The sequence below is a fragment of the Oncorhynchus mykiss genome, chromosome 27 (assembly GCF_057628025.1).
Source record: "Oncorhynchus mykiss isolate SJ-2025 chromosome 27, ASM5762802v1, whole genome shotgun sequence".
In the NCBI taxonomy this organism is placed as follows: domain Eukaryota; kingdom Metazoa; phylum Chordata; class Actinopteri; order Salmoniformes; family Salmonidae; genus Oncorhynchus; species Oncorhynchus mykiss.
Genome location: NC_143048.1, coordinates 43,979,807 through 43,999,102, shown reverse-complemented (window position 1 = coordinate 43,999,102; position 19,296 = coordinate 43,979,807). Strand labels below are relative to the sequence as shown.

General features: G+C 44.8%; 1 protein-coding gene and 1 long non-coding RNA gene across 8 annotated transcripts in view; both read right to left on the bottom strand.

Moving 5' to 3' along the window:
* LOC110508072 (syntaxin-1A) overlaps nucleotides 1–3,935 on the bottom strand; it is a 198,949-nt gene extending 195,014 nt beyond the window's left edge. For both annotated transcript variants that reach the window (XM_090224092.1, XM_090224093.1), the window contains exon 1: nucleotides 3,440–3,935. In XM_090224092.1, coding sequence (XP_090080218.1) covers nucleotides 3,440–3,472 — 33 coding nt within the window. In that variant the 5' untranslated portion in view covers nucleotides 3,473–3,935. The remainder of the gene's footprint in view (nucleotides 1–3,439) is intronic.
* Nucleotides 3,936–4,229: 294 nt separating this feature from the next.
* LOC149971324 (uncharacterized) lies at nucleotides 4,230–14,859 on the bottom strand. 6 transcript variants are annotated; one of them, XR_016492547.1, is made up of 7 exons: nucleotides 14,280–14,859; nucleotides 13,943–13,980; nucleotides 13,205–13,580; nucleotides 7,996–8,041; nucleotides 7,853–7,914; nucleotides 7,184–7,717; nucleotides 4,230–6,872 (listed from the first exon to the last, which is right to left on the bottom strand). It is a non-coding gene; the product is annotated as an uncharacterized LOC149971324 (long non-coding RNA). The 6 variants fall into 6 exon arrangements; XR_016492546.1 differs by having other exon boundaries at nucleotides 7,184–7,264; XR_016492548.1 differs by having other exon boundaries at nucleotides 5,976–6,872; nucleotides 7,138–7,264.
* Between the last annotated feature and the right edge of the window lie 4,437 nt (nucleotides 14,860–19,296).

The window sequence follows — 19,296 nt, the reverse complement described above, 5'->3', positions numbered from 1 at the left end:
AGAGGCAGTGTGTCTGGGGGGGAGGGGGAGAGGCAGTGTGTCTGGGGGGGAGGGGGAGAGGCAGTGTGTCTGGGGGGGAGGGGGAGAGGCAGTGTGTCTGGGGGGGAGGGGGAGAGGCAGTGTGTCTGGGGGGAGAGGCAGTGTGTCTGGGGGGAGAGGCAGTGTGTCTGGGGGGGCGGGGAGAGGCAGTGTGTCTGGGGGGGAGGAGAGGCAGTGTGTCTGGGGGGGAGGAGAGGCAGTGTGTCTGGGGGGGGAGGAGAGGCAGTGTGTCTGGGGGGGGAGGAGAGGCAGTGTGTCTGGGGGGGAGGAGAGGCAGTGTGTCTGGGGGGGGGGAGAGGCAGTGTGTCTGGGGGGGGAGAGGCAGTGTGTCTGGGGGGGGATGAGGGGCAGTGTGTCTGGGGGGGAGGAGAGGCAGTGTGTCTGGGGGGGGGGAGGAGAGGCAGTGTGTCTGGGGGGGAGGAGAGGCAGTGTGTCGGGGGGGGAGGAGAGGCAGTGTGTCGGGGGGGGAGGAGAGGCAGTGTGTCGGGGGGGGAGGAGAGGCAGTGTGTCGGGGGGGGAGGAGAGGCAGTGTGTCGGGGGGGGAGGAGAGGCAGTGTGTCGGGGGGGGAGGGGGAGAGGCAGTGTGTCGGGGGGGGAGGGGGAGAGGCAGTGTGTCTGGGGGGGGAGAGGCAGTGTGTCTGGGGGGGGAGAGGCAGTGTGTCTGGGGGGGGAGAGGCAGTGTGTCTGGGGGGGGAGAGGCAGTGTGTCTGGGGGGGGAGAGGCAGTGTGTCTGGGGGGGAGAGGCAGTGTGTCGGGGGGGGAGGGGGAGAGGCAGTGTGTCGGGGGGGGAGGGGGAGAGGCAGTGTGTCTGGGGGGGAGGGGGAGAGGCAGTGTGTCTGGGGGGGGAGTGGGAGAGGCAGTGTGTCTGGGGGGGGAGGGGGAGAGGCAGTGTGTCTGGGGGGGAGGGGGAGAGGCAGTGTGTCTGGGGCGAGAGGCAGTGTGTCTGGGGGGAGAGGCAGTGTGTCTGGGGGGAGAGGCAGTGTGTCTGGGGGGAGAGGCAGTGTGTCTGGGGGGGCGGGGAGAGGCAGTGTGTCTGGGGGGGCGGGGAGAGGCAGTGTGTCTGGGGGGGGGGGGGGGGGGCAGTGTGTCTGGGGGGGGGCAGTGTGTCTGGGGGGGAGGGGGCAGTGTGTCTGGGGGGAGAGGCAGTGTCTCTGGGAGGGGGAGAGGCAGTGTGTCTGGGAGGGGGAGAGGCAGTGTCTCTGGGAGGGGGAGAGGCAGTGTCTCTGGGAGGGGGAGAGGCAGTGTCTCTGGGAGGGGGAGAGGCAGTGTCTCTGGGAGGGGGAGAGGCAGTGTCTCTGGGAGGGGGAGAGGCAGTGTCTCTGGGAGGGGGAGAGGCAGTGTCTCTGGGAGGGGGAGAGGCAGTGTCTCTGGGAGGGGGAGAGGCAGTGTCTCTGGGAGGGGGAGAGGCAGTGTCTCTGGGAGGGGGAGAGGCAGTGTCTCTGGGAGGGGGAGAGGCAGTGTCTCTGGGAGGGGGAGAGGCAGTGTCTCTGGGAGGGGGAGAGGCAGTGTCTCTGGGAGGGGAAGAGGCAGTGTCTCTGGGAGGGGGAGAGGCAGTGTCTCTGGGAGGGGGAGAGGCAGTGTCTCTGGGAGGGGGAGAGGCAGTGTCTCTGGGAGGGGGAGAGGCAGTGTCTCTGGGAGGGGGAGAGGCAGTGTCTCTGGGAGGGGGAGAGGCAGTGTCTCTGGGAGGGGGAGAGGCAGTGTGTCTGGGGGAAGCGAAGTGAATTCCCCTCTGGGGCCAATTCATACAGTGATCTCTGGTGAAACAGAGTCGTAAATTGTTTCCAGTGTTTTCTCCTCTCTCCTCCCCACTATTCTCCTCAGCTTAATTGGCACTTACACAGGTCTGACAATAGCCTCACTCTCGTGAGATCCAAGGCCCCTCAGACAGAGTCTGATGGTGCGTACACACACACACAAACACCCACCCACCCCACTCCTCTTCTCACATGAGATAACGAACACCGACAGCAAATCTGCTCCAACACCTTAAAGGAAAAAACACAATCAAAATGTAGGTGTGGTAAGGTTCTTCATTCATTCACCATTGGTCAGTTCCATCCTATCAACAGTCTCTCCTGCACCGCCACCCCTCCCTCCACCATCAGGGACAGCGGCTCAGTGATTAGCAGGTGTGCAGAAAGAGTGAGGTAGAGGTGATATTCAGACAGGGAAAGTCAACGACACCCCTAGCAGGCTATATAAATAACTAGAACCCCTCTCCTGGTTGCTGTTTTTACTTGGTGAAAAATAGTTTGTAAAAAACAACAGCCATTAAATCAAATGGGCTTGATTGATTATTTTACCGTCAAGGACCAATCTGGAAATTAGTGTTTTAATTAATACTTCTTAGTGTTATCATCCGGGAACACATTATTATTGTGTAGGTTTTTACCCAAATCAAATCAATTGTCATACACACACAGATGTATTAATCAGGGGACTGGGATTTTCTCAGTGCTTAACAACACAGAGTCTATACATGACACTGCAATGAAATGCCTCGTCTCTCTCTCGAACACCATCCCACAAATCCTTGGAGAACCCAGGACACACCATGGTCCTACCATGTGTCCTCTCTTTCGGGTCCCACCAAAAGTATCACCTACACCAGCTATTGGAGAGTGGCTTTACAATGGAATTTGGAATTTGTTACCAGGTCGTTACCAGGTTGAAATTCAACATCATTCTTTCGACGGAGATTCATATCAGAGAGAATCCTCATGGATAAGTCAACCGTCCTGTATACATTTGCGCGTAATAGCGTTACGCGCAGTGAGGTGTCCAGTGCCCACATGCCAGCTGCTCGCCCATATGGTGATGAAAGCGCAATGGAAATGTGCAATTCCAGGAAAAACAAATGTGGAGTCTGGAGTGGCCATCTCGAACCTCTCTTCGCGGTGGACTGTGAAAATATAGCCCAGTTTCTCTCATTCATTGTCTATTGACAAAAATGCAGGCAACGCCTCGATAATCGGCGCTGGAGCTGTTATTTATGATAACATGTCTGTAATATGGGATAACATGGTCACACTGTATATATGTACCACCCCAGACCCCACCTCAAAAACTCATTTATAGGACCTTTTTCATTATAACCAGAAGCAATTGTGTCACCATAGGTTAATAATACAGTAAATAAGTTGTCATATCCAAAGTAAGCTAGATTGTTTTAAAAAATATATACTTTTTCCTCATCTAGTCCAATTTGACAACTGTTGCTTGGCACAATGTTTCCCACTAAGACATTCCCGCTAATTTATAATGTCCAGTTATTCCATCAAACGTTTGAATAGTCTACAATAGCCTACAGTCAGATGCAATTGCCACTGTGACCATTCCTTCTTCGATAACTATAAACGGACTATTTATAGATCGACCAAAAAAATAAGTGTCAACTCGCCTGTCGAAGTTCTTGCGTGCGGTCTTTCATCATCACTTATGTTACACTTTGTCCGACTCTCTCCGTAACGCCCCTTTATGAATGTGGTGGTGGTGATGGTTTCCCCGCTTATTCTTGATATTTTCTCAAATCTTCAAAAGAGCGGTGGCAAAAGAGCAGAAGGGTGTCCAAACGTCGAGTGCGCGCTTCAATCGGCTGCTGGATGGCAAGCTAGTAGCGTGATTTCCTCGTCCGTGTTTTTGGAAGGTGGGACTCCCTCGGGGTTGACGCGCTTGAAAGGTGAGGCTAGGCCACCCGTTTTTTCACACATGAATCCCCAGTGTTCATCGCAACAGATTATATCCCCATATCAAAATACATTCTGATGCAACATCTTTTTTTTACCCCTCCACTCAATCATTCAAATTGGCCTAAAAGACCACAGGCGATAACAAGGAATGGACACGGTTTAACACGTCGCCTAGACGACGATAACGCCCAAGTGAGCCTTGATAGTGGGGATGTCATTTCTGGAGGAAGCTATTTGTTGTGCACGAGCGGCCTCTATCGGTATAAAAGACAGCAGGGTTGAAATTATTGTCGAGCTGTCGCCTACTTTATTAATCGATTCCTAATGATTGCTACCCGATTACGTACGAACTAATCTATACATGCATTATGCATGTATCTTGTGCGAAATTATAAAATACATTACGCCATTAATACATCGTTTGGACTCATTACCAATGTCATGTGTCTGTGCAGTAGTGATCTCGTTCAGACACTTCCAACAGCATGGAGAAGAGCTGAGTCACGTGTAGAGAACATGTTTATTATTACAGAGATAAGACACGTGTTGTTCAGTTAATAACTGCATTCAGATGAACGAGACTATCGACAATGTAATACGGCATATCTCAAAATAATTACATGTAGCCCACATGCCTGGGATGACTAGTGGCCTCTAAATTACATGACTATTGATCTCTAAATTACATGACTATTCACTGGGATGACTGTTGGCCTCTAAATTAACTGACTATTGATCTCTAAATTACATGACTATTGGCCTCTAAATTGCATGACTATTCACTGGGATGACTATTGGCCTCTAAATTGCATGACTATTGATCTCTAAATTACATGACTATTCACTGGGATGACTGTTGGCCTCTAAATTACATGACTATTGATCTCTAAATTACATGACTATTGGCCTCTAAATTGCATGACTATTCACTGGGATGACTATTGGCCTCTAAATTGCATGACTATTGATCTCTAAATTACATGACTATTCACTGGGATGACTAGTGGCCTCTAAATTATATAACTAACCACTGGGATGACTATTGGCCTCTAAATTACATGACTATTCACTGGGATGACTGTTGGCCTCTAAATTACATGACTATTGATCTCTAAATTACATGACTATTCACTGGGATGACTATTGACCTCTAAATTGCATGACTATTCACTGGGATGACTGTTGGCCTCTAAATTACATGAATATTCACTGGGATGACTACTGCTACTGATTACATGACTACTGGCCTCTAAATTACATGACTACTGGCCTCTAAATTACATGACTAACCACTTGGATTGATATGGGCCTATGAAACAAATCTATCAAATCAAGTTTTATTTGTCACATGCCCTGAAATGGCTTCCTCTCAAGGCCTTTACCAACAGGTGTTGGTTGACCTTACCGTGAAATGTCTTCCTCACAAGGCCTTTACCAACAGGTGTTGGTTGACCTTACCGTGAAATGGCTTCCTCACAAGGCCTTTACCAACAGGTGTTGGTTGACCTTACCGTGAAATGGCTTCCTCTCAAGGCCTTTACCAACAGGTGTTGGTTGACCTTACCGTGAAATGGCTTCCTCACAAGGCCTTTACCAACAGGTGTTGGTTGATCTTACCGTGAAATGGCTTCCTCTCAAGGCCTTTACCAACAGGTGCAGTTAAAGACATGTTAGAGAACATGTTTAATTCAAGCTTTCAAACAAAAGGTCCACATCAAACATTTAAAATAGAATATGCAGCTCGAGGGGAAATGATCTAGTCCAGAAGAATGGGTCAAAGATCAGAGAGGGGAAATGATCTAGTCCAGAAGAATGGTTCAAAGATCAGAGAGGGGAAATGATCTAGTCCAGAAGAATGGGTCAAAGATCAGAGAGGGGAAATGATCTAGTCCAGAAGAATGGGTCAAAGATCAGAGAGGGGAAATGATCTAGTCCAGAAGAATGGGTCAAAGATCAGAGAGGGGAAATGATCTAGTCCAGAAGAATGGGTCAAAGATCAGAGAGGGGAAATGATCTAGTCCAGAAGAATGGGTCAAAGATCAGAGAGGGGAAATTATCTAGTCCAGAAGAATGGGTCAAAGATCAGAGAGGGGAAATTATCTAGTCCAGAAGAATGGGTCAAAGATCAGAGAGGGGAAATGATCTAGTCCAGAAGAATGGGTCAAAGATCAGAGAGGGGAAATGATCTAGTCCAGAAGAATGGGTCAAAGATCAGAGAGGGGAAATGATCTAGTCCAGAAGAATGGGTCAAAGATCAGAGAGGGGAATTTATTTTCTTTGCTGTCCATTTGCTGTTGATGTCCATCATGTCCTAGAGAGGGGCAAGTTTATGTCCAGAGGATTGGGACCATGTCCTAGAGAGGGGTCAGTTTATGTCCAGAGGATTGGGACCATGTCCTAGTGAGGGGCAAGTTTATGTCCAGAGGATTGGGACCATGTCCTAGAGAGGGCCCAGTTTCTGTCCAGAGGATTGGGACCATGTCCAAGAGGGGCCAGTTTATGTCCAGAGGATTGGGACCATGTCCTAGAGAGGGCCCAGTTTCTGTCCAGAGGATTGGGACCATGTCCAAGAGGGGCAAGTTTCTGTCCAGAGGATTGGGACCATGTCCTAGAGAGGGCCCAGTTTCTGTCCAGAGGATTGGGACCATGTCCTAGAGAGGGGTCAGTTTATGTCCAGAGGATTGGGACCATGTCCTAGTGAGGGGCAAGTTTATGTCCAGAGGATTGGGACCATGTCCTAGAGAGGGCCCAGTTTCTGTCCAGAGGATTGGGACCATGTCCAAGAGGGGCCAGTTTATGTCCAGAGGATTGGGACCATGTCCTAGAGAGAGGCCAGTTTCTGTACAGAGGATAGGACCATGTCCTAGAGAGGGGCCAGTTTCTGTCCAGAGGATTGGGACCATGTCCTAGAGAGGGGACAGTTTCTGTCCAGAGGATTGGGACCATGTCCTAGAGAGGGGACAGTTTCTGTCCAGAGGATTGGGTCCATGTCCTAAAGATGGGCCAGTTTCTGTCCAGATTCTGTCCACAGGACAGTAGTATTCCATAAGGGTGAATCTCCAGGCCCGGAACACACAGGACTGACGGGTTCAGAAGTGAGTCCTTCTCTGCCGGGCAGTATACGCTGTGTCAGCTCGGACCTCCCTGAGAGACAGAACACACCACAGACAGTAAGAGACCAGTCTTTCTGTTACAGAGCCTACTGGCTTCATCCAAATGGGGTTGTAAGCTATATGAATGTAATAAGTTGATGGTACTAATGTTGAACTGTACAGGATCACCACCCAATGAGACAGTGTAGACAGAGGGGTACATACCTGCCCTGTCTTCTCAACGAGACAGTGTAGACAGAGGGGTACATACCTGCCCTGTCTTCTCAATGAGACAGTGTAGACAGAGGGGTACATACCTGCCCTGTCTTCTCAATGAGACAGTGTAGTCAGAGGGGTACATACCTGCCCTGTCTTCTCCTCCCCTCCAGGATCCAGTCTTTTCCCTTCTTTGCAGACTTGCCCTTCATGTTCTTAAAGCGAGATCTTCACGAAGACAAACAGGAAATGACCACCAGCAGACACAGGAAGGGATCGAGACACCTCAGCTCTAATCAACCTGTAGTTGTTTTTACTCAACTTGAACTTCAATCTGCTCTATGTCTCATGACAGATTGTACAGGACGTCACGCTGCTTGCTAAACGAGTACCACTTCCTCCTGATTCGGCTCATACCAAGGCTGGAACCCAGCAAACACTGCAAACCCAACAGAAGCGGCTGACCCAATTGCGCCACCTTAAAGCTAGCTATTCAGCAGGCGCAAGTGGAGACCCTACAGGCTGAGCAGTGAGTTTCCCAAATCCCCATCTGCTTGATCATGTGATGTCAGAAGGAGGAAAAGCTGCCGGGCAGTAACTGTAGTCAGGCAGGACGACAGCCCTCTATGTCCATCTGGGTCCTTCAACCTCATCAGGGCAGGGAAATGTGCCTGGCCTGACCTGAGGAAAAGACCTGTCCAATGTCATCCACCCAACTATCCTAGTACTTTCATTAATAGGTATTTTCTTTAACATAAGCAGTGTTTTAAGCATTAAAACATGTTTAAAGTTGACAATCTTATTAAATCACTTTACCTCCGTCCTGTGAATTGGACTTGATTTGGGACACTCCTGTCCATCGTCTCTGACCCCAACCCCTGAAAACACAAACCATCAGCGTTCAGCACTCAAGACTGCATAGTCTAATCGAAATAAAACCGCCCTGTTCTTTTCCTCACCTTGGGTAGGCTTCCTGAAAACCCAACCAACAGACACAGGAAGAACCTGAGGAGAAGGATGTCAGTTTGACATTCAAGCACCAACAACATTTTACACTTGAGTAATTTAGCAGACACTCTTATCCAGAGAGACTTGCAGTTAGCGCATTCATCTCAAGGTAACTAGGTGAGACAACCACATATGAGTCATACTAAAGTCAAACATTTCCTCATTAAAGCAGCTGTCAGCGGTCAGTGCAAAACGGATTTGTTTTATTTCTAGTGTGACCACCATAGAAGCTATCATTATGCACTTTAACTGGGGAGCGATGCTTACTGTTAGTATGACCACCATAGAAGCTATCATTATGCACTTTAACTGGGGAGCGATGCTTACTACTAGTATGACCACCATAGAAGCTATCATTATGCACTTTAACTGGGGAGCGATGCTTACTGTTAGTATGACCACCATAGAAGCTATCATTATGCACTTTAACTGGGGAGCGATGCTTACTACTAGTATGACCACCATAGAAGCTATCATTATGCACTTTAACTGGGGAGCGATGCTTACTACTAGTATGACCACCATAGAAGCTATCATTATGCACTTTAACTGGGGAGCGATGCTTACTGCTAGTATGACCACCATAGAAGCTATCATTATGCACTTTAACTGGGGAGCGATGCTTACTGCTAGTATGACCACCATAGAAGCTATCATTATGCACTTTAACTGGGGAGCGATGCTTACTGTTAGTATGACCACCATAGAAGCTATCATTATGCACTTTAACTGGGGAGCGATGCTTACTGCTAGTATGACCACCATAGAAGCTATCATTATGCACTTTAACTGGGGAGCGATGCTTACTGCTAGTATGACCACCATAGAAGCTATCATTATGCACTTTAACTGGGGAGCGATGCTTACTGCTAGTATGACCACCATAGAAGCTATCATTATGCACTTTAACTGGGGAGCGATGCTTACTGCTAGTATGACCACCATAGAAGCTATCATTATGCACTTTAACTGGGGAGCGATGCTTACTGTTAGTATGACCACCATAGAAGCTATCATTATGCACTTTAACTGGGGAGCGATGCTTACTGCTAGTATGACCACCATAGAAGCTATCATTATGCACTTTAACTGGGGAGCGATGCTTACTACTAGTATGACCACCATAGAAGCTATCATTATGCACTTTAACTGGGGAGCGATGCTTACTACTAGTATGACCACCATAGAAGCTATCATTATGCACTTTAACTGGGGAGCGATGCTTACTGCTAGTATGACCACCATAGAAGCTATCATTATGCACTTTAACTGGGGAGCGATGCTTACTACTAGTATGACCACCATAGAAGCTATCATTATGCACTTTAACTGGGGAGCGATGCTTACTGCTAGTATGACCACCATAGAAGCTATCATTATGCACTTTAACTGGGGAGCGATGCTTACTGCTAGTATGACCACCATAGAAGCTATCATTATGCACTTTAACTGGGGAGCGATGCTTACTGCTAGTATGACCACCATAGAAGCTATCATTATGCACTTTAACTGGGGAGCGATGCTTACTGCTAGTATGACCACCATAGAAGCTATCATTATGCACTTTAACTGGGGAGCGATGCTTACTACTAGTATGACCACCATAGAAGCTATCATTATGCACTTTAATTGGGGAGCGATGCTTACTGCTAGTATGACCACCATAGAAGCTATCATTATGCACTTTAACTGGGGAGCGATGCTTACTACTAGTGTGCATTTGTATTTGCCAAAGGGTCAAATCATTACATCTCTAACAAGCTCTGTACACAAAATGTTACATCTCACATCTCATTCTAGATACATTAACAATCTAATCACATCTCATTCTAGATACATTAACAATCTAATCACATCTCATTCTAGATACGTTAACAATCTAATCACATCTCATTCTAGATACATTAACAATCTAATCACATCTCATTCTAGATACGTTAACAATCTAATCACATCTCATTCTAGATACGTTAACAATCTAATCACATCTCATTCTAGATACGTTAACAATCTAATCACATCTAATCACATCTCATTCTAGATACATTAACAATCTAATCACATCTCATTCTAGATACATTAACAATCTAATCACATCTCATTCTAGATACATTAACAATCTAATCACATCTCATTCTAGATACATTAACAATCTAATCACATCTCATTCTAGATACGTTAACAATCTAATCACATCTAATCACATCTCATTCTAGATACATTAACAATCTAATCACATCTCATTCTAGATACATTAACAATCTAATCACATCTCATTCTAGATACATTAACAATCTAATCACATCTCATTCTAGATACGTTAACAATCTAATCACATCTCATTCTAGATACGTTAACAATCTAATCACATCTCATTCTAGATACATTAACAATCTAATCACATCTCATTCTAGATACATTAACAATCTAATCACATCTCATTCTAGATACGTTAACAATCTAATCACATCTCATTCTAGATACGTTAACAATCTAATCACATCTAATCACATCTCATTCTAGATACGTTAACAATCTAATCACATCTCATTCTAGGTACGTTAACAATCTAGTCACATCTCATTCTAGATACGTTAACAATCTAGTCACATCTCATTCTAGATACGTTAACAATCTAGTCACATCTCATTCTAGATACGTTAACAATCTAGTCACATCTCATTCTAGATACGTTAACAATCTAGTCACATCTCATTCTAGATACGTTAACAATCTAACCACATCTCATTCTAGATACGTTAACAATCTAATCACATCTCATTCTAGATACATTAACAATCTAATCACATCTCATTCTAGATACATTAACAATCTAATCACATCTCATTCTAGATACGTTAACAATCTAATCACATCTCATTCTAGATACGTTAACAATCTAATCACATCTAATCACATCTCATTCTAGATACGTTAACAATCTAATCACATCTCATTCTAGGTACGTTAACAATCTAGTCACATCTCATTCTAGATACGTTAACAATCTAGTCACATCTCATTCTAGATACGTTAACAATCTAGTCACATCTCATTCTAGATACGTTAACAATCTAGTCACATCTCATTCTAGATACGTTAACAATCTAGTCACATCTCATTCTAGATACATTAACAATCTAATCACATCTCATTCTAGATACGTTAACAATCTAGTCACATCTCATTCTAGATACGTTAACAATCTAGTCACATCTCATTCTAGATACGTTAACAATCTAGTCACATCTCATTCTAGATACGTTAACAATCTAATCACATCTCATTCTAGATACATTAACAATCTAACCACATCTAATCACATCTCATTCTAGATACGTTAACAATCTAATCACATCTCATTCTAGATACGTTAACAATCTAATCACATCTCATTCTAGATACATTAACAATCTAATCACATCTCATTCTAGATACGTTAACAATCTAATCACATCTCATACATTAACAATCTAATCACATCTCATTCTAGATACGTTAACAATCTAATCACATCTCATTCTAGATACGTTAACAATCTAATCACATCTCATTCTAGATACATTAACAATCTAATCACATCTCATTCTAGATACGTTAACAATCTAATCACATCTCATTCTAGATACATTAACAATCTAATCACATCTCATTCTAGATACGTTAACAATCTAATCACATCTCATTCTAGATACATTAACAATCTAATCACATCTCATTCTAGATACGTTAACAATCTAATCACATCTCATTCTAGATACGTTAACAATCTAATCACATCTCATTCTAGATACGTTAACAATCTAGTCACATCTCATTCTAGATACATTAACAATCTAATCACATCTCATTCTAGATACATTAACAATCTAACCACATCTCATTCTAGATACGTTAACAATCTAATCACATCTAATCACATCTCATTCTAGATACGTTAACAATCTAATCACATCTCATTCTAGATACGTTAACAATCTAATCACATCTCATTCTAGATACGTTAACAATCTAGTCACATCTCATTCTAGATACATTAACAATCTAATCACATCTCATTCTAGATACATTAACAATCTAACCACATCTCATTCTAGATACGTTAACAATCTAATCACATCTCATTCTAGATATGTTAACAATCTAATCACATCTCATTCTAGATACGTTAACAATCTAACCACATCTCATTCTTTTTTTTTCTTCTTTTGCGAGACAGATCGGTAACCAAGTGAAGAATCTTGTAGTGTGCGACGGTCGTTTAAATGTGATGGGCTCAGCGATGTTAGGATTTTAAAAGTCGTGTCCACCTGGCAGACCCCACTTAGCCCCGAGTCACACGCGGATGGGACAAGTTATATACACACACTCAGTCTGAAGTAGCTTTAATGTCTTGTTCTCCTACCCAGACCTATTACATTAATGAGAGCCCTCAGACGTCCCCTGGCCGGTACACCTACCCCACATCTAGCAGGATACAGGGCTGGTCCTAATGAGAGCCCTCAGACGTCCCCTGGCCGGTACACCTAACCCACATCTAGCAGGATACAGGGCTGGTCCTAATGAGAGCCCTCAGACGTCCCCTGGCCGGTACACCTACCCCACATCTAGCAGGATACAGGGCTGGTCCTAATGAGAGCCCTCAGACGTCCCCTGGCTCGTACACCTACCCCACATCTAGCAGGATACAGGGCTGGTCCTAATGAGAGCCCTCAGACGTCCCCTGGCCGGTACACCTACCCCACATCTAGCAGGATACAGGGCTGGTCCTAATGAGAGCCCTCAGACGTCCCCTGGCCAGTACACCTACCCCACATCTAGCAGGATACAGGGCTGGTCCTAATGAGAGCCCTCAGACGTCCCCTGGCCGGTACACCTACCCCACATCTAGCAGGATACAGGGCTGGTCCTAATGAGAGCCCTCAGACGTCCCCTGGCCGGTACACCTACCCCACATCTAGCAGGATACAGGGCTGGTCCTAATGAGAGCCCTCAGACGTCCCCTGGCCAGTACACCTACCCCACATCTAGCAGGATACAGGGCTGGTCCTAATGAGAGCCCTCAGACGTCCCCTGGCCGGTACACCTACCCCACATCTAGCAGGATACAGGGCTGGTCCTAATGAGAGCCCTCAGACGTCCCCTGGCCAGTACACCTACCCCACATCTAGCAGGATACAGGGCTGGTCTTAAGGCAGGTTCAGCGGCTCCACAGCCCTCTAGGACATCATGCCCATTTAGCAGGATACAGGGCTGGTCCTCAGGCAGGTTCAGCAGCTCCACAGCCCTCTAGGACATCATGCCCATCTAGCAGGATACAGGGCTGTTCCTCAGGCAGGTTCAGCAGCTCCACAGCCCTCTAGGACATCTGGCCCATCTAGCAGGATACAGGGCTGGTCCTCAGGCAGGTTCAGCAGCTCCACAGCCCTCTAGGACACCTGGCCCATCTAGCAGGATACAGGGCTGGTCCTCAGGCAGGTTCAGCAGCTCCACAGCCCTCTAGGACATCTGGCCCTGGATCTCAATCACCCAAGAACTGGAAATCAATGAGGAAATTCTTGAACTGTTGATTAACTGTTGGTTACCTTTAATCATATTACATTCTACTATGTCTCAAACAGATTCTGATAGCTTCTATGGGGCGATAGGGTAGCCTAGTGGTTAGAGCGTTGGACTAGTAACCGGAAGGTTGCAAGGCAGTTAACCCACTGTTCCTAGGCCGTCATTGAAAATAAGAATTTGTTCTCAACTGACTTGCCTAGTTAAATAAAGGTTAAAAACAATTATATCAAGGACAGCCTCTGATCAGTATGTAAATGTTAAATGCAACGACTTGTATTCAAAACACAGTGATTCACATGCAGCCCATAAGAGGTCATTGTCAAACTCTGGACTCACTTTTGAAAATATTTCTTGTCCTCCTCTTCGTTGTAGAACTGCATAATGAGTAGAAATCAAAACAGAAGAAGTTAAGTGCTGTATCAATCAAATGTATAAAGTCCATTGTACATCAGTAGAGTGTTTAGCTAGCTATACATAAACCCAGCCTAAAACCCCAAATGTAGTACACACAATGCACTAAATTAATGACCAGTCACTTGGTATGTAGGTATTTGAGAGCAGATCACTAGAGAACAAACTTAGCAAACGTTAAGTCTTCCTACAGTTAGCGGCTAACAGGGCGCTAGCTAGCTCTCATTACTGTCTTTAAAACCAGTGAACATGTCATACTAACCGTTTTTAAGCGGGGCATTATGCTCTGGTTTTCGACAACTTGAGGCCATGTTTTTTCTTCTTCTTTGGTTTAATACAAGTTATCCAACAGCGATCCATTGAAACCAAAATAAGTTGTTCTGATGTCTGGATGGAGCTGGGGCTCGACATGTCCGTATGACGTAGAATGTCTGCGCCAAACAGTGATTTAAGGAGGCAGCCACAGTTTAAAATTTAAAAATACTTTCAGAAACGACTTCAACAACTAAAACTTGAATTAAATGCATATATAAACCCAATTTTAAATCATACGAAAAATTCAGTTGCACAGACTATCGCAAACTCTTTACATAATACCCGAGAGGAAGAGGTGACATTTGATAACGTTCAAGCCTCAATTCCTCTTATATAATTGGATGTCAGAATACGTTTTTGTGACCACTTAACATTTCCATCGACTCTCATGTGTCTGCTATACATTTTACCGGATACCACCCCTGTATTTTCTCCATGGTCGCTGTACCTGCTGCTACCGGAGAATGGAGGTCAGCCGGAGATTGGGGAGCGAAGCGTACAGATTTTCAACTATCAGAAACGCACGGACTCATTCCCTCCGCTGCGCCAAAGGTCAAGAAAACAGAACGATGTCAGTAGCAGCAGGTTCTATAATTGGAGCCAGAACCTGTAGAGGCAAGGTAACCCCACAGCGGATTTACAAATGTCAGCAGGTGTCAACAATGGACATTCGGGCAAGTTCCTGGGAACCGGAAAATGAAAACCTCAAAGATATAATGCCCTTGAATGAATGGAGTTAAGAGCACAGAGCTCAAATACTTTTTAGCCTAAAACATGAGAACAGACTGGGTAATGGGACATTACCTCAAGTTTGTTCAATTTGTGATTTACTTTTATTAGACATTGATGCTCAACCCTCCATCAAATGAGCAACTGTTCTGCCCAGTGTATAGCCTATGTCCCAGGGTAAACTAGTAATAACAGTACACAGGATGACTTGTTGGAATAACAGAGGTGTTGTCATGGCCACCTTTCACCCTGAAACCTTTGGTTCACCTCAGCTCACTATGGAGAGCAGCTGCAGAGGGAGAAGGACCTGAGGGCCAGAAGGGCCCAGTACCAGCAGATACAGCAGCACGATTATAAGCAGTGGAAGCTGGGGAAGATGTTGGAGATTACTGTAGGGGTGCTGCTGGCCATGAGTGGTCAGGGGTCTTCTTCAGTATCACCAGGTCCTGATTGTAGGGGTGCTGCTGGCCATGAGGGGTCAGGGGTCATCTTCACTATCACCGGGTCCTGATTGTATGGGTGCTGCTGGCCATGAGGGGTCAGGGGTCATCTTCACTATCGCCGGGTCCTGATTGTATGGGTGCTGCTGGCTATGAGTGGTCAGGGGTCATCTTCACTATCACCGGGTCCTGATTGTATGGGTGCTGCTGGCCATGAGGGGTCAGGGGTCATCTTCATTATCGCCGGGTCCTGATTGAATGGGTGCTGCTGGCCATGAGTGGTCAATGGTCTTCTTCACTATCACCGGGTCCTGATTGAATGGGTGCTGCTGGCCATGAGTGGTCAGGGGTCATCTTCACTATCACCGGGTCCTGATTGTATGGGTGCTGCTGGCCATGAGTGGTCAGGGGTCTTCTTCACTATCACCAGGTCCTGAAATAGATCTTAACCAACCTGTCCCTGCCTGCCTGTTGAGGTTGTGTTTTTGGACTGGTGGTTTCCCTCTCCACGGGTCCTTCTCACAGCAAACCACTGACATTTAAGAAGAACACCAGATACTGATGTCGTCAATGGGCCCTTCTCTCCATAGTGTCATTATCAGAATTGATACCAGGCGTTTAACCTTCTTCGTTCCTACACAATTGATTATAGCCACACATACATGGTCAAGGTATTCTTAAAAACTCAATCAAACCACAATGAATTGTTTATACAGAGATGTTTTCATTTATTAGGATCCCTATTAGCTACAGCAAATGTAGCAGCTACTGTTCCTGGGGTCCACACAAAACATGACAAGAGTACAGAACAGTTATAGACAACATAAGATAATATATTAAGTAAAAGAAAGCATAAGAGTAAATTATGACGACAAAACTGAATTGTGGTTACTTTTAGAGTTCTCAGATGACGACCTCATAACTGGTTCTATGGGTTCAGTCAGAGTTTGATAATGGGGTTGTTTAACATTGCAGACAATTTTAAGGTCTAGACTGACTGATCTACAAATCACCTTGCATTATAAATAACTACTTGATATTATTTGTAGATCAGTCAGTCACAATATACCCATGATGCACTACATGACCAAAAGTATGTGGACACCTACTCGTTGAACATCTCATTCCAAAGTCATGGGCATTAATATGGAGTTGGTCCCCACTTGCTGCTGTAACAGCCTCCACTCTTCTGGGAAGGCTTTCCACTAGATGTTGGAACATTGCTGCTATAACAGCCTCCACTCTTCTGGGAAGGCTTTCCACTAGATGTTGAAACATTGCTGCTATAACAGCCTCCACTCTTCTGGGAAGGCTTTCCACTAGATGTTGGAACATTGCTGCTATAACAGCCTCCACTCTTCTGGGAAGGCTTTCCACTAGATGTTGGAACATTGCTGCTATAACAGCCTCCACTCTTCTGGGAAGGCTTTCCACTAGATGTTGTGATTTTGCCCGAGCTAAAGAAATACAGTGTAGACATTGTTAATGTTGTAAATTACTATTGTAGCTGGAAACTGCTGATCTTTCAATGGAATATGTACATAGGTGTACAGAGGCCCATTATCAGCAACCATCACTCCTGTGTTCCAATGGCACGTTGTGTTAACTAATCCAAGTTTATCATTTTAAAAGGCTAATTGATAATTAGAAAACAATGTTGCAATGATGTTAGCACAGCTGAAAACTGTTGTGCTAATTAAAGAAGCAATAAAACGGGTCTTCTTTAGACTAGTTGAGTATCTGGAGCATCAGCATTTGTGGGTTTGATTACAGGCTCAAAATGGCCAGAAACAAAGACTTTCTACTGAAACTCAGTCTATTCTTGTTTTGAGAAATGAAGGCTATTCCATTTGAGAAATTGCCAAGAAACTGAAGATCTCGTACAACGCTGTGTACTACTCCCTTCACAGAACAGAGCAAATTGGCTCTAACCAGAATAGAAAGAGTGGGAGGCCCCGGTGCACAACTGAGCAAGAGGACAAGTACATTAGTGTCTAAGTTTGAGAAACAGACGCCTCACAGGTCTTCAACTGGCAGCTTCATTAAATAGTACCCGCAAAACACCAGTCTCAACGTCAACAGTGAAGAGGCGACTCCGGGATGCTGGCCTTCTAGGCAGAGTTCCTCTGTCCAGTGTCTGTGTTCTTAATCTTTCATTTTTTATTGGCCAGTCTGAAATATGTATTTTTCTTTGCGACTCTGCCTGTTAATTCTTCAGAGCTGCTACTTAATTATGCTTCCTGCTTTACTGCCTGAGACAACTATATTGTAGTCTATGGGCCCGTATCCACAAAGCATTCAATGTCATATGGATGTTGTTCATTTATGATGTTAAAAGCTAAACTGATTTTAAATCAGCAGTCCTACAGTGAGATGTTTTTATGGCTAACAGGCCCTTGCCCCTAATTTACCAACGTGACACTATTTAAGTAGACCTATTTGTTAAAAATTCATGCATATTAACACACAATTATACAAGCATATGCCTAATACATGACACTGGTGGTCTCTTTGTAGGATATACAGCACCTTTGCAAAGTATTCAGACCCCTTGAATTTTTTCCACATTTTGTAACGTTACAGCCTTATTCTAAAATGGATGACTTTTTCCACTCATCAATCTACACACAATACCCCATAATGACATCACAATACCCCATAAAGCAAACACAGGTTTTTAGAAAAAACCTGGTTGCAAAAAAAACAGAAATATCACATTTACATAAGTATTAGACCCTTTACTCAATACTTTGTTGAAATATGTTTGGCAGCGATTACAGCGATTACTTGACTTTTCTTTTTTCTCGTGGTCAGAAGAGTCGTTAGGTGCCTTTTAGCAAACTCCAAGTGGGCTGTCGTGCTTTTTACTGAGCAGTGGCTTCCATCGGCGGCAGGGTAGCCTAGTGGTTAGAGCGTTGGACTAGTAACCGGAAGGTTGCAAGTTCAAACCCCCGAGCTGACAAGGTCGTTCTGCCCCCTGAACAAGGCAGTTAACCCACTGTTCCCCCGGTAGGCCGTCATTGAAAATAAGAATTTGTTCTTAACTGACTTGCCTAGTTAAATAAAGGTACAAAAAAAAATAATCTGACCCCTCTACCCCTCTGCTGCAGAGATGGTTATCCTTCTGGAAGGTTCTCTCATCTCCACAGAGGAACTCTGGAGCTTTGTTAGAATGACCATCAGATTCTTGGTCACCTCCCTGACCAAGGCCCTTCTCCCCCGATTGCTCAGTTTGGCCATGCAGCCATCTCTAGGAAGAGTCTTGGTGGTTCCAAATGTCTTCTATTTAAGAATGATGCTGTGTTCTTGGGGACCTGCATACATGTTTTGGTACCCTTCCCCAGATCTATGGCTTGACACAGTCCCGTCTTTGTTTTTGCTCTGACATGCACTGTCAACTGTGGGACCTTATATAGACAGCTGTGTGCCTTTCCCAATCATGTCCAATCAATTGAATTTACCACATGTTGACTCCGATCAACTTGTAGAAACATCAAGGATGATCAATGGTAACAGGATGCACCTGAGCTTAATTGAGTCTCATAGTAAAGGGTCTGAATACTTATGTAAATAAGGTGTTTTTTATATATATATATATATATATATATATATATATATATATGCTTTCGCTTTTGTACAGCCGTGGCCAAAAGTTGAGAATGACACAAATATTAATTTTCACAAAATCTGCTGTCTCAGTTTGTATGATCGCAATTTGCATATACTCCAGAATGTTATAAAGATTGATCAGATGAATTGCAATTAATTGCAAAGTCCCTCTTTGCCATGCAAATG